Source organism: Bombus terrestris, chromosome 8 (genome assembly GCF_910591885.1).
Source record: "Bombus terrestris chromosome 8, iyBomTerr1.2, whole genome shotgun sequence".
In the NCBI taxonomy this organism is placed as follows: Eukaryota; Metazoa; Arthropoda; class Insecta; order Hymenoptera; family Apidae; genus Bombus; species Bombus terrestris.
This window is the reverse complement of record NC_063276.1, coordinates 2,407,837-2,420,375: the sequence shown is the minus strand read 5'-3', so window position 1 is coordinate 2,420,375 and position 12,539 is coordinate 2,407,837. Positions and strand designations below refer to the sequence as shown.

The 12,539-nt window shown below is 44.5% G+C and overlaps 1 protein-coding gene and 1 long non-coding RNA gene across 2 annotated transcripts in view; one reads left to right on the top strand and one right to left on the bottom strand.

Moving 5' to 3' along the window:
• The window catches only part of LOC110119491, an 84,401-nt gene that overhangs the window by 45,835 nt on the left and 26,027 nt on the right, over positions 1-12,539 (bottom strand). The window lies entirely within an intron of this gene.
• The window catches only part of LOC100644486 (insulin gene enhancer protein ISL-1), a 36,636-nt gene continuing 28,830 nt past the window's right edge, over positions 4,734-12,539 (top strand). The window contains exon 1 of the mRNA XM_003397086.4: positions 4,734-6,682. Coding sequence (XP_003397134.1) covers positions 6,544-6,682 — 139 coding nt within the window. The 5' untranslated portion in view covers positions 4,734-6,543. The remainder of the gene's footprint in view (positions 6,683-12,539) is intronic.

Here is a 12,539-nt window from a genome sequence, read left to right as displayed (position 1 = left end):
TAAGCGCGTCCACGCGGATGATATCGCCTATGTATATATTTCTTCGTAACAGTCACCGCTTTTGGCGAGACTTTGCTTGAAATCGACGATGCTTCGCGCACAGATCGCCCGGTTGAAAGTGATTCAAAGTGGAGATCGAACATCGTGCCTCGACTTGGTAGATTTTCGAAGCAGCAGCTTCGAGAACAGCGACGTAAATAAAATTACGCGGCAAGAATTTTTTACAAACTCGGACGAGCGTTTGAAATATTTTCAAACATCCCCTGGCAATTTTCTTCCAAGGCTCCGTGTGAAAATTAGCTGCGCGCGACGTATCGCGATCTCGTTAGCTCGCGTCTAACTTTCAGAGAGTTCATCGCGATTTACGTAGACGAGCGTACTCGTCTAACGCGTTCACGCGATCGACTGGCGTTGCAGCGAAATTTTCATTCGGCGTCCGTTCGAGCCGAATTTCCTCTCGTTGGAACTTCTTCTCCGGCGTGAAAGTTTCGCCGGTGAAGCAACCCCGAGCGAAGAAGCGGCGCACAACAAGCTCGTCGGATTTTTCAACGCGGCGAAAATTACTGGATCGAACGGGGCTTGTGAAATGGCTGCTCCTCGAACGTTTCCAAGTTTATACGTACGAGGGACTGGTGAATTATTACGCAGGGTTCACATGGCTTCGACACTCGAAGCAGTTCGAAAGGGAACGACCAACAGAAGGGAAAGCAGAGAGAGAGAGAAAGAGAGAGAGGAAAGAGACCGAAGCACAGAGCAAAGGGAGCATCTGCCCGGGATGCATTCGGCGCTGATAGCTTTGTCGGCTTCTCGCTCGTACACGCTCGTACGCGCTGAGCCGCTTAAGAGGCCTCCTCTTCGTCCTCTTCCTTCTTCGCCGGCGTTGCCACACGCTTCACAAAGCAGCATTGTATGTATGTGGCTGAGTGGAATACGTATAAGTAGTTATAAATATACGGGGTGTAGGTGAACGAGTGGCCGCGAGTTTGAGAGGGAAGGGTGGCTTTTACGCGCTGAAATAATGCCAGTAGTATGGATAGGTTGTTTACGAGATGGATATTAATTATTGGTGGTGTCTGGAGGTAAATCGTGGACAGAGGGAGCAGCAACGCGCGAAAGGGGGTTGTTTAGGTTTTTTAAAGGCTGTAGCGAGGGAAGCGGTCGTGGTTCGTTGCCTCGACGCGGGTTTGCTTTAGACGGCGAAGCTCGTGACGATGGTGAATCCAATGGTAGAAAATTCGCACGATCTTTTAACCTAATTTGAATCTTAATCGAATCGATCGTTGAATCTCTTCTCGAACGAAAGTTTGCTGACAGAGACGCGGTAAATCGTCGAGCCATAGAAACGTGCTCTACGTTCACGGTTAATCCGCGATCGCTGCGTCTTACTCTTCGCGGTTATTACTCGCGTCCGCGGTACCTTTTCTCTACTCGAAACGATTTTCCAGAAAATTAAAGCGTTTACCGAATCGACGATACTCGAACGAAAAACAACCCTCCCGAGCGTCCTTTTGTTAATCTGTCACAGAGTATGCACGCTTTGTTCGTCGTAGAGTTCCCGGCAATTTTTTATCCTAAATAATATATTATTTGCTCGTATCTACGCGAGCAGAACAGCGAAATATCAGAACGTGTTTTACAGTTTCGTGAAATATACAGGTAATGAGAATCGCGTTCGCGAATGGAAAATACATATTTAGGCTGCGCCGTACTACGATGAATTCTCGTTCACGACACCGTAACGAAATCAGAGGAAAACGTAAATGAAAGGAGAAGGGAGAAAAGTGGGAGGTTCCCGACAATGGACAGCTAAACGTACCGAGATCCGTTCACGCCTCGACGTACGGATTAGCCCGATGCACGTGATCGGTGAACCGCAGAAGATCGTTCTTTTTTCGAAGGGCAAATCACGCTTGGCCACTTCGAGGCTGCTCTTTTTTCCGTAACCGTCTTTCGAGCAGCGCTTGCGGTGGAATTTTTGTTCGAACGACGTGAACATCCGCGTCTAATATCTGCACAGTCCAATACGTATTTTCTAACACAGAGCTGTCTTTTCTTGTTAGTATCGGACGCATGCGAGAAAATTTTACTAGAAATATCAACAAATGAGGGAAGATGTATAATTTGCCCGTCACGCGTGTAAGGAAGAGGAAAGAAGAAAAAGGTCGAAGAGGATTTGGACGTTTTCGAACGCAACGACGTGGCGTCTCGTTCTGCTCGATGCATGGGAAATTATAATAATATAGACAAATAACAAAAATAACGTTACTTAGTTTTGATAGTTGTCGATAGTAATATTTATGAGTTTTAAAATCGGGCGGTAAATCGATTCTCCGCGGCAAGATAAAACATCAACAGGCAGCGATAAGAAAACGCGAACCGTGCGAATAGCAAATGGATACGAATTCGATGATTAAATTAATTATCGATCCGTGGGAGTGCGCATCTTACCACAGAACGCGAATTTAAAGATTGTACGATCGTCATCAGATTAATTGGCGCGTTACATTTTCAACAATTATCAAAGCGCGTATAATTCATCGAAACCGATGCAATTACGATTTTTACTGTAATTTTTGGTTAATATCACGCTACGTGTACGGAGTAAGCTTCCTAACACGACGACTCAAGATCACTCGTAAATTATTCGAAAGTTATAGGAGAAAATATTTCAAACAAAAGTTGCACGGTGTCCAGGGAGATATTTTCACTTCCTTGCTTCTTTAGCGAGATATTACGCTCACCTTTGGTCTTTTAAATGGAACGTCCAACGTTTTTTCGCAAATTCGGATAAATCGTCAAATTTTGCGTAAAAAGCTTTAGACAAAGTGGGACGTTAAAGTCGCGTCGAGGAAGATGCTATACGTTTTCAAGGCGTCACAACATTACGATCACCGATCACCGATCAACAGTGAAACTACGATACGACGAATGCTTATGGCCTCTCTAGTCGATTTGCGATTAGACACGTTTGTGAAGCATGTAGTTGTAATAATTTACCTGTTACATACTATAAATGTTAATAAGAAAATGTTTGATTTCTGCGTTCGATACCAAAGTGTAAGACACGGCGCGTTTATAGGTATACGCTATCATCGATTTATTTTCCTATTTTCCAATGATTTAGCGTGCTCGTTGGATCGTCTGGCTCGCGCAATAGAAACCCAAACATCGTTCGAAGATACAACGTCCATTTTTGTTACTTGTCCATTTCAATTAACGAAAGAAACGGCGATTTCCGCCGGTTTCGAATCTACGTTCCGTTTCAGACGCAGCCTGCTCCAGTTTAGGATATTTTCGCGAAAAAACGCGTCGGCCTGCACGCAGCATCCGATCGGTTTGTTTTCGAATTCTCTTTATCTCGAATGTGTCGATAAATCGAGCGACTGATTAATCGCCGTGGAATCGGTTTAAACGATTAGCGTTAATCTGCAAATTGTAGCTTCGCGTGGAGTATATAGTTCTGGGAAACGTATTTCGACGTGGATACGGTTAGAAAAATTAGTATTTAGTTTCAGAGCGAAGACAAGGCTGAGACAGGAGGTAGAGCGAGAATAGAAAGCTCGGAAAGCTACGATTCGCTCGCATTGCAAAGCATTTCATCGAGACGATGACAGGCAGGTAGCTTGAGAATGGAAGAGAATTTCACTTTGCGCCGTTGTAGAACATTCGACGTTGTTAATGACGCATCCTCTTTAATAACTCGGTCTATACGCGAACGATTGCACGTGATTAAGGCAAATCGAGTACCTGAAATATCACAAGCTGCGCGTACGAGTTCTACGACGTTTCACAATCGAGCAAAGTGATTGTGCGTCTTAGGCATTCGAATAAAGGCAATATCTACTAAAAAATATAAAAGTATGAAAATTACAGGATATTTAGGCGAACGTGCGACAAACGTATCGTTTACAAAATGCGCGACGAATAAGTAAAACGCGGAGCGAGGTTTCGGCCAAAGATGTTTAACGTTTCGATAGAGGAGAACTACCTACATTCGTCGAATATTTCGTACGAAGAAGCTCGAAGCGAGGCGCGCCGATCACCAAATTCGACAACGTACGATCGAACGAAACACGAGCGACGAGGAAGACGGATGGAAAGCCGGGGCGTTCGAACAGCTCGGGGAAACAAAGGATTGAAAGCGCGCGGCGAATCGATAAAGCGGCAAGATATTCGCAATCGCGCGGCAAAGAAAACAAGAAAAAGAAAGAAACTCGTTTAAAAGCAAAAAGCTACGAAACCTTCGTCGGTACCGAGATCTTGCTGCGGAAAAGAGCGAGCGGTGCAAACGTCAAAGGAAAATTCAACGAGAAAAAGAAAAAAAAAAGAAGAGGAAACGACCAGGCAGACGCATAAAAAAGGTAGCGAACGTAGACAGCGGTGAAAACTCGGCGGTGATAACGGGTCTCGCGGACCCGTGGAAAGAACCAGTCTAAATCGTAAAGTGGAAGAAAACATCGCGAGATGGACGTACGCGGCAGAAACTGACGAAGTAAACGATGTTGCGCGAACAGCGGCGTAGCATCTTTTGGTGGCCGTTTGAACGAGTATCGCGTAGAGAAGCGGAGAAGAAGCGAGTCGGGGAAGCGATCGGTGGGTCGCGAAGCTGGAGGACCGGCAGGCACGGCACGGCACGGCACGGCGCGGCGGCGGTGACGGTGGCGGCGGCGGTGGTGGTGGCGGCGGTGTCGGTGGCGGTGGTGGTCGACGTAGGAGAGCCAAGAGCGAGAGGACGGGAGAAAGAGGCGAGATAAAAGAAGAGGAGAGGGTAGGTACGAATCGATTAGGTCTGTCGGCCATTTTGTTGGCGGCTCGAGCCGGCCAAGTGTCCCACAGCTGCCCCCAGGAGGCGTGGAAGCGACGGAGTCGACTCCACCGGGAGAACGAATAGCTCGACGTCGGCGTGGAATCGAGGCTCGAATTCTCGCGAGCGGATAGGACGTGGATGAGCGGGTCGAGTGGTGGGACTGAAATCGGAGTGGGGTCGAAAAGGTCGACCTCGAAGGTGGGGGCATCGACTGGTTAGGTTGGGTTCTATAGGAACCTAACCGGCAGTCAGTGCCTCCTAGGGCCCCGCGCCGTCAGTCTCGTTGGTGTTGCGTCGTGTAACGTGTCCTCTCTTTCTCTCTTTTTTCTCTCTCTCCTCCTTTTTCTTCCTCGAGCCCTCTCCCTCTCTCCTTTCCATCCCCTTTCCCTCGTGCGTATATACTTTTTATTTTTCTTTTTTTTTTTCCTCGTCGTCACGATCAACGCCGTCATTGTCGGTCGCGAGTGATAAGGAAATAATAATTGCACACACGTGCCACTTTCCACGTTTCTCGTCTCTGACGGATGCCGCGCATTCGCCACTTTCTGTCGGACCACGCTCGTCATTCTGGTTAATGGGATAGCACAACCGACGTTCTGCTCCGGAACACTTACTTCTCCACGAGATCGACTAAACGGCACTTCGGATTCGGTCGAGCCGTAGGTCGACGAAGAACGATTCTTTACCGTGGCACAAGATCGACGGAGTAAAGAGTCTCGGGGTGCCTAGACCGGTGATCTGCGTAGCGATCGCGTCAACAACGTCTCCCGGATCGGTTAAGAAAGTTCCGCAGAGACGGAATGTTCGCGTGACGGAATGTTTATGTGACAGGAGGACGTTGGAAGAATCGAAGATCGCAATATCCGTCAGACGATATCGCAAACGCCCAAGGAATTTATCGAGAAAAGTAATTTGTGCCGATAACATCTGTGCTTTCCGGTAGTAGTAATCGTTTTCGAGAGAATCGTGGACAAATATCGACCAGGGTAAGATGCAAAGGACGTCGTTCGCCCGGAAGATCGCAAAATGGCGTGGGCTCCGGTAAGCTATCGCTGCGAGTGCGAATCTTCTCGCTGAAATCGTACAAACCCGATTCGATTCGTTCGTTCCGTGGACCAGTGGCTGTGAAAACGAAATTCCACGACCAACATGGTTGCAACGGAATTCGCGCGATAACCAAAGTGCGAGACACAGCGAGTAACGCGAAGCTTCACGAATTCCACGAGCTACGGCTGTTCCGCGGCGGATAGTCGATAGCCGGTGAAAATTCTCGATTAGAGACTCGAGAATGAAACTACGAATATCTGTCGCGACTGACACGTGCAATCGCCAACCGGACGACACTGTTGGATCGGTGAAAGCGGGCCAGAGGCGAAGGAAACTGAACTAAATTCTGTCACAACGCAGCCGATTCATCCGAATACCTTGGACTCGAGCGCAGACTGGAAATATTCGTTCTTGAACGAATTCGTGTGTCGTTCGACCAGCGAATCGAATGTCGTAACTTTGTAAAAAAAAAAAAAAAAAAAAAAAAGAAGTGGTTTCCGGTTCATTTCGTGAGTCGACGATTCCCTTGGTGAATTTGATCGGGAAGGGAAAGAGAGTTCGAACGTCGAGGTCGAGACTTTAGTCAAATTCTGTATAGAAAAGTAAGTACGGCCGACGGTCGTACTTGGCACGAAGGCCTCAAGATTGCTCGAAAATCGTCGAGAGAGGTGCGCAGGGCAGGAAGAGCGATGGAAATCGGGGGTGCAGCGATGCAGAGGATGGCCGCTGCCGGAGGGCCCGGGCCTCTCAGCCTTCAGGGCCCTCCAAGGTCAGTGAAAATCTCACCCGTTAACATACAGGACGAGCCCGGTGACCTCACTTCTCAGAGTACGTATACCATCGGACGTATTTTTATAATTTGCTCGGCTTACGCCATAGATTCTTGCCATTTATTTACAATTGGTAGAAAAATGAAACAGCTTTAAAAATCCCATCTGTTCGGTGTATTTAAATATCGTTGGTCAATGCGTGATGCGATGTCACTGTAAATTTGTTATACAGATACATTTACACACAGGTTGCGCAATTTTTTACCTCGACAAACAGTTTGAATATTTTTACCTTTTATTTGCTCTTCGCTTCGCTTCGTCTTTGCGTGGTTGACTAATTAGGAAAAAAAAAAAAAAGGAAAAGAAAAATCTGGGTAGATTTGTACAGTTCGATGAAACGGTGGTTCTGAAATTATCCTTCGATCTACGCTAATATTTTAACCTTCGTCTTATTTTGAAAATCTGTAACAGCGAAATAACCGAGTCACGCTGCAAAAATAAAGCGGCTAAACGATATTTTAGCACAGCCAATGAAATTCAAAGACACGTTGGAACGATAACAAGGTGCATCAAACGCTAAATCGATCGTGATTTCTCTAATATTTACATAGATACGTAGCTTCGTTGAAACGACTAAAATGCATAGTAATAATCGTATCGTTGAAGTAACAGCTATACGGTAATTAGAAACGTTTGCAACCATCGTCTGAAACTTTTTACAGTAAATCCCTCGATGTTCGACGTTTCGAAGGTTTCGGATAAAATACAACGGTAAACAAATAGTAAAACATACTATTCGTTTTCGGACGTTACGACGTGAAAATAACGCGTCGTATAACGGGAATCGGGTAACGAAGATCGGGTCAAATATTTTCCCTTTGCATTCTCCTTGTACTTTTGTAAAATCCCAATAAAATAGAATTTATATATTATTCGTGTCCAATGCTTACGACGAGCAAATTTGATGGAACTAAATCGTCACGATACGAACCTATTACCTGTCTTGCTTACGTTCTGGCTGCGAGTTTTCCATTGGAAACAAGAACAAACTTCGTATCGCGTCCGATTATTCTTAACGCCCTTTGATCGCGCTCAACGAATTATCGACGCGATACTGTTAAGTTATTTCGCGAAATAACATTTCCCTGTCGTCGTTCCATGGCGTACATCGTCGTTGAAACGTTGCGATTCGTCCGGCAAAATAGCGACGGTTCGCTTTGCTAACAGCGTACGTAGAAATTGTCAAAAAATATCGCGAATTCGCGTACGGCCGAATCGAAGGAAATACAACGCAACCGGCCGTCGCTTGAAACTTCGCCATCGAGCTGCGACGAATTTCCTTCGATGTTCGTTCTAGGTCGATTAACTTTATCCCGTGCTCGTCGATTGCGACGTGTTTCCTAGTTTCACGAGTATCGGTGTTTTTGAAGATCGAAAAGACGTTTAGAAAATCGATTTTGCGTCTGGATAATTCGCGTTCGTAAGTTACGAATCGACAGCGCGATAGTACGTTGGCTCGTCTACGTTGTCAATCGTTCGCGATGCCATCCCTCGAGTCTGATCGTTCACGGAAGAATTGTCAACGATTTTGGAGGAGTACCGACGCGAGCAATGTTTCGGTATTCGGCAAGGAAACAGCAGAGGCTGGACTTGTCGGTGGTTGAACTTTAAATAGCAACGTCAGTGGTCGCCTTGCTAGCTACGGATTAGATACTCTTTGCAATTAGCCGAAATGTTGAAGTGGTCACCACTTCTAGGAAAACTCTATATTTGATCTTTTTAGTTTTCTCAAGCACCGAAGCCATCGACAGCGTATAAACAATAGACGGGGACGAAGACAGACCATAGACCGTAGACAACGACGATCGCTTCGGGCTTTTCAGTTATAGGGTAACGCTGCTAGCGCGCGGATCGGGACCAGCTCAAATTATGTTCCTACTTGTACTTGCTCTTTTGTATTAACATTTGTATTAACATTTCTACTTTAAAATTTATCCACGCGTTCCTCTGTTTATACATCTAATAACCTCAACACGAAAAGTGCTAGAAACGAAGGTCTGGTTAGAAATTCTAAATGTTTCAATTCGTTGAAACGAGGGCGAGATATAGGACGCAAAAGTCGAAGGACCGTAAATTGCGTTGATCTCGGGCGAATACGAAAAGAGACGAGGAGAAATCATGGCGAAATGATCGGGATAGGAAGCGATCGAAAAGCTGGAAGAATTATTTCGATTAAAATTGATTGTCATTGTACGAGACGAAACAACGCGACGATCCGTTTATCCATGTATAGATAATATCGCGATATCGAATGAAACCGGGATCCATCAATTAGAATATTTTCCGGAAATTTTGATGCGAGTCGAGGCCAGGCATCGTTCAATCCGATTACCGGTTTCCCATGTTGCTATGTATAAAATATGCACCGACGCAAATTTGCTTGGCCCGGTGTTTTCTACGATTTCGCGTGGCTGTCATGTCCGCGTAATAGCCTTACGTGTTTGACAAAAACAATTTAGCGAAACGCGCGAAATAAAATGGGCATCCTGCTGAATAATTCGTATTTGCAAATTTTCAGCTTCGTGACATGTACGAAATTGAAACCGTGGAAATTTCGTGCGTTGTAATTTTTAATAACGAAAAGTGATACGGTAACGGGGCTTGTGAAATTTTATCGTTCCACCATTTGTAACTTAACGCGACAGCATGTGAATAACGGTTGAAAATAATGGCAGATTCGTTGCTCGGCGGAATATTTTTGCGCGAACGTTACAAAGAGTTCCGATCGCTAATTTTGCTCACAATGGAACCTCTATTATGCGCACGTTTTAGCGATCCAACGATCGCCCTGCCTCGAGATTTTACTACTCGAACGCGGTTTCTTCTTCGAGATACCCAACGATTATACTACACTTGCCGTTGAAAAATTCAGCCACTGTGTCAACCGTGGTCTTCGCGTCTAAAACTTTCACGATGGTTCGTTGTTCTCTTATGGCCTTAAGATTTCCGCTGTTACGTTCTCGAACAATTCGGACAATGTTTAAAAAATTTGCGAACGCGTTGTTTCTCTGTGTCGTCCGGTAACGATACAAACGCGATAAACTTTTCTCGTTAAAAAACGGAAGACTCGCGTTACCGTAACGCGACGTAAAATCGTAGCGGTGACAGGAAAGATGAAAAAAGAAAGGAAGAAAAAAGGAAATCAGATTCGCGTTTAAACGATTCTGTTTAAGATCTGAAAGAGTTCATCGACAAAACTCGACCCCGTACGTGCATCCTCCAATCAGATAATTCGCTAACACGATCTCATAGCCGCAGAATATTCAGTAGCAAACAACGATTCCACGATAACTTACTACCGTTTCGACGTTACGTCGTGTTACGCCAGCTTGTTTAACATGTATTTTCCGTGTTTCGCCAAGGATTATAGATCTCGTACATCGATCGTAATTACCCTGGCGGAACGTTACATCCAGACGTTTATCTCGCGTAATGGCAGCGCTGTTGCATCGTTTATGAATAAGCCGATGGGCGCTAATAAGTTCAACTTCTACTCCAATTTATCCAAGTGGAATAAACGCGCGTTCCGAGCAAGATCGACGCTCCAAGACGCGCAATATTTTCTTTCACGAGGACTTTTTTCCATTTGAAGGGAAATAAATTCGACAACGCGAGAGACGCAAGTACGTGAAACGCGTATCTCACACGCGTCGGTGAACGATGCGCGAGGCGTGTCGCAGATTTTCTTAACGGTCGACGCGTTCCAGCGGTCAGTTTTTCGAACATCTGCCCTCCTTAGTTTCGGTTTGAACGGCGAAAGACAAGAAACGTCGGATAATGCGAGATCGGCGCGCGCGATGCGGAGGAAAAGATGGGCGAAGAAACGTGGCTTTAAAGTAGAGGTAAAGGAGATCGGTTGAAGCGTTTGATTTCGAATAACTATTTAGAGCAGCCCGAAAGACCGCGGTCTTATTGTTAGTTCGAATTCCTTGAATTCACTTCATTTGTTTCTACTTAACTGCCGAATAGCCGGCCGCCGAATCGGTCCGCACGGGTGCAATCAGAAATAAACTCAAGCGAATCCGGTCTGTCACCTCGACCGATTTCGCTAGAGACGCGATTTTCAAAACGCTGGAAACCAGCTGCTCCGATCGCGCTTCATCCGTTATAAATCTTTAAAGCAATTTTCTGGTCGCGGAAATTATAGACCAGCGGCTGTTAAAATTCTCAGTTTCTACGCTGGGAATCTTGAAACGCGTATCGTGGAATGCCGAAGGAGAAGCGGCTGTCTGATTTAGACGTAACCTCTCGTGCGCCGCGAATAGTCGAAAAAGACGGTTGAACACACCGGTTGCGATGATTGCAAAGTGCTTATTATTAGGATGTATAAAGTAGCTGAATACTTATTTCGTATTATTATACTTTTCTTTGTCGCTTGTATGTAACGAATCGCTGGGAATTTTCGTTCATTCGGCGTTCTGCGCTACTGCGGGAAAGTAACGAACGACGTTTATAAGATATTCGTGGCATTTGGCAAGCGTGAACGAATATTAACTTCAAAACATATTTAAACAATGTATTACAAGTGTACAAATTTATTGAATAAATACAAATCTCAAATCCGTGAACTTCCACTACTGTACAAACAAAGCACACATCAATAACGAAGAGCATATTTGATTTCCAGGATATTCATTTTCACCTAGCAACGATTAATACCACTACCTTTCCTACGATCGTCTCTTTCGTTAAATCGCTTCTGTCTCGTTAACAAAGCTCGCAAAGAAGTCTGGAAATTGTTCTACCGAATAGATGCCTAGCGCAGCGCCAAGAGGAAGAAATCGACGATCAATTGTCACCGAACAGAACGCAACTTGCGTCAATTTTAATTAGCGGTTAATACATTTGCATGATTAGACCCTGAAAGTTACACGGTATCAGCATTCCATGCATCGGAAACGACCACGACATTAATGCTGCGATTTCTCTCTCAATCTCTCTCTCTCCCTCTCTCTCTCTCTTCCTTTCTCTATCTCTCTACCATTCACCGACACGTATAACTTTACCTGACGTCGACTTTAAATATTTAAATATCCGTCTTTCTGTTCTACCTTTCTTGCTCTCTCGCTCTCTCTTTCTCTCTCTTTCTCTCCATCTTTTTATCTCTCTCTCTCTGTCTCGTTTCCATCCGATACCAAACACATAATACGTAGATTGATAAACGAAGGAATGACGCGAAATTATATTTTTATAACGTACATTGATCGCGAAGTAAAAGATTCGGTAAGGTATGCGTACCGTAGTGACTGGCTCGAGTAATGCATATTCTAGAATCTAGAATGACAAGTATCATGTTGTACATTATCTGGTGTGAATAACATATCGATATATGTACAGCGTATAGTATCAATACCGAATAGCGCATACTACGCAATAATCTGTTATTATATATAGCATAGAGTATAAATAGTATATCTATTATCTTGCATTCGATGCGAACATCATGCTATATTCTAATAGGTATTTCATAGATTTGCTATGTACTTTGCATTGTAAATAGCATACTATCGGTCAATATCGAATCTATGTGATGTAATATTACGTAGCTCGTAACATAAATAATGTACTGTCGCGGCATATTCCGTGTGAACGATGTACTATGTGCTATCAATTGACATCAACGAACGATATATTAGCAATAACGATATATTACATATAATAGTATGTACCTATTGCTATTATTGTACGTATATCACGATCATTATATACTATGTACATTTTTCCGCGTAGTTCGTTTCCCATCATTATTTATTGTTTATCGTTTAGGTACGTTAACGACGTAATTGTTATGAATATAAAAATTCGAAAAATACATATTCAATGGCGTGAGATTTACAAGTCAAATTGGAAGAAAA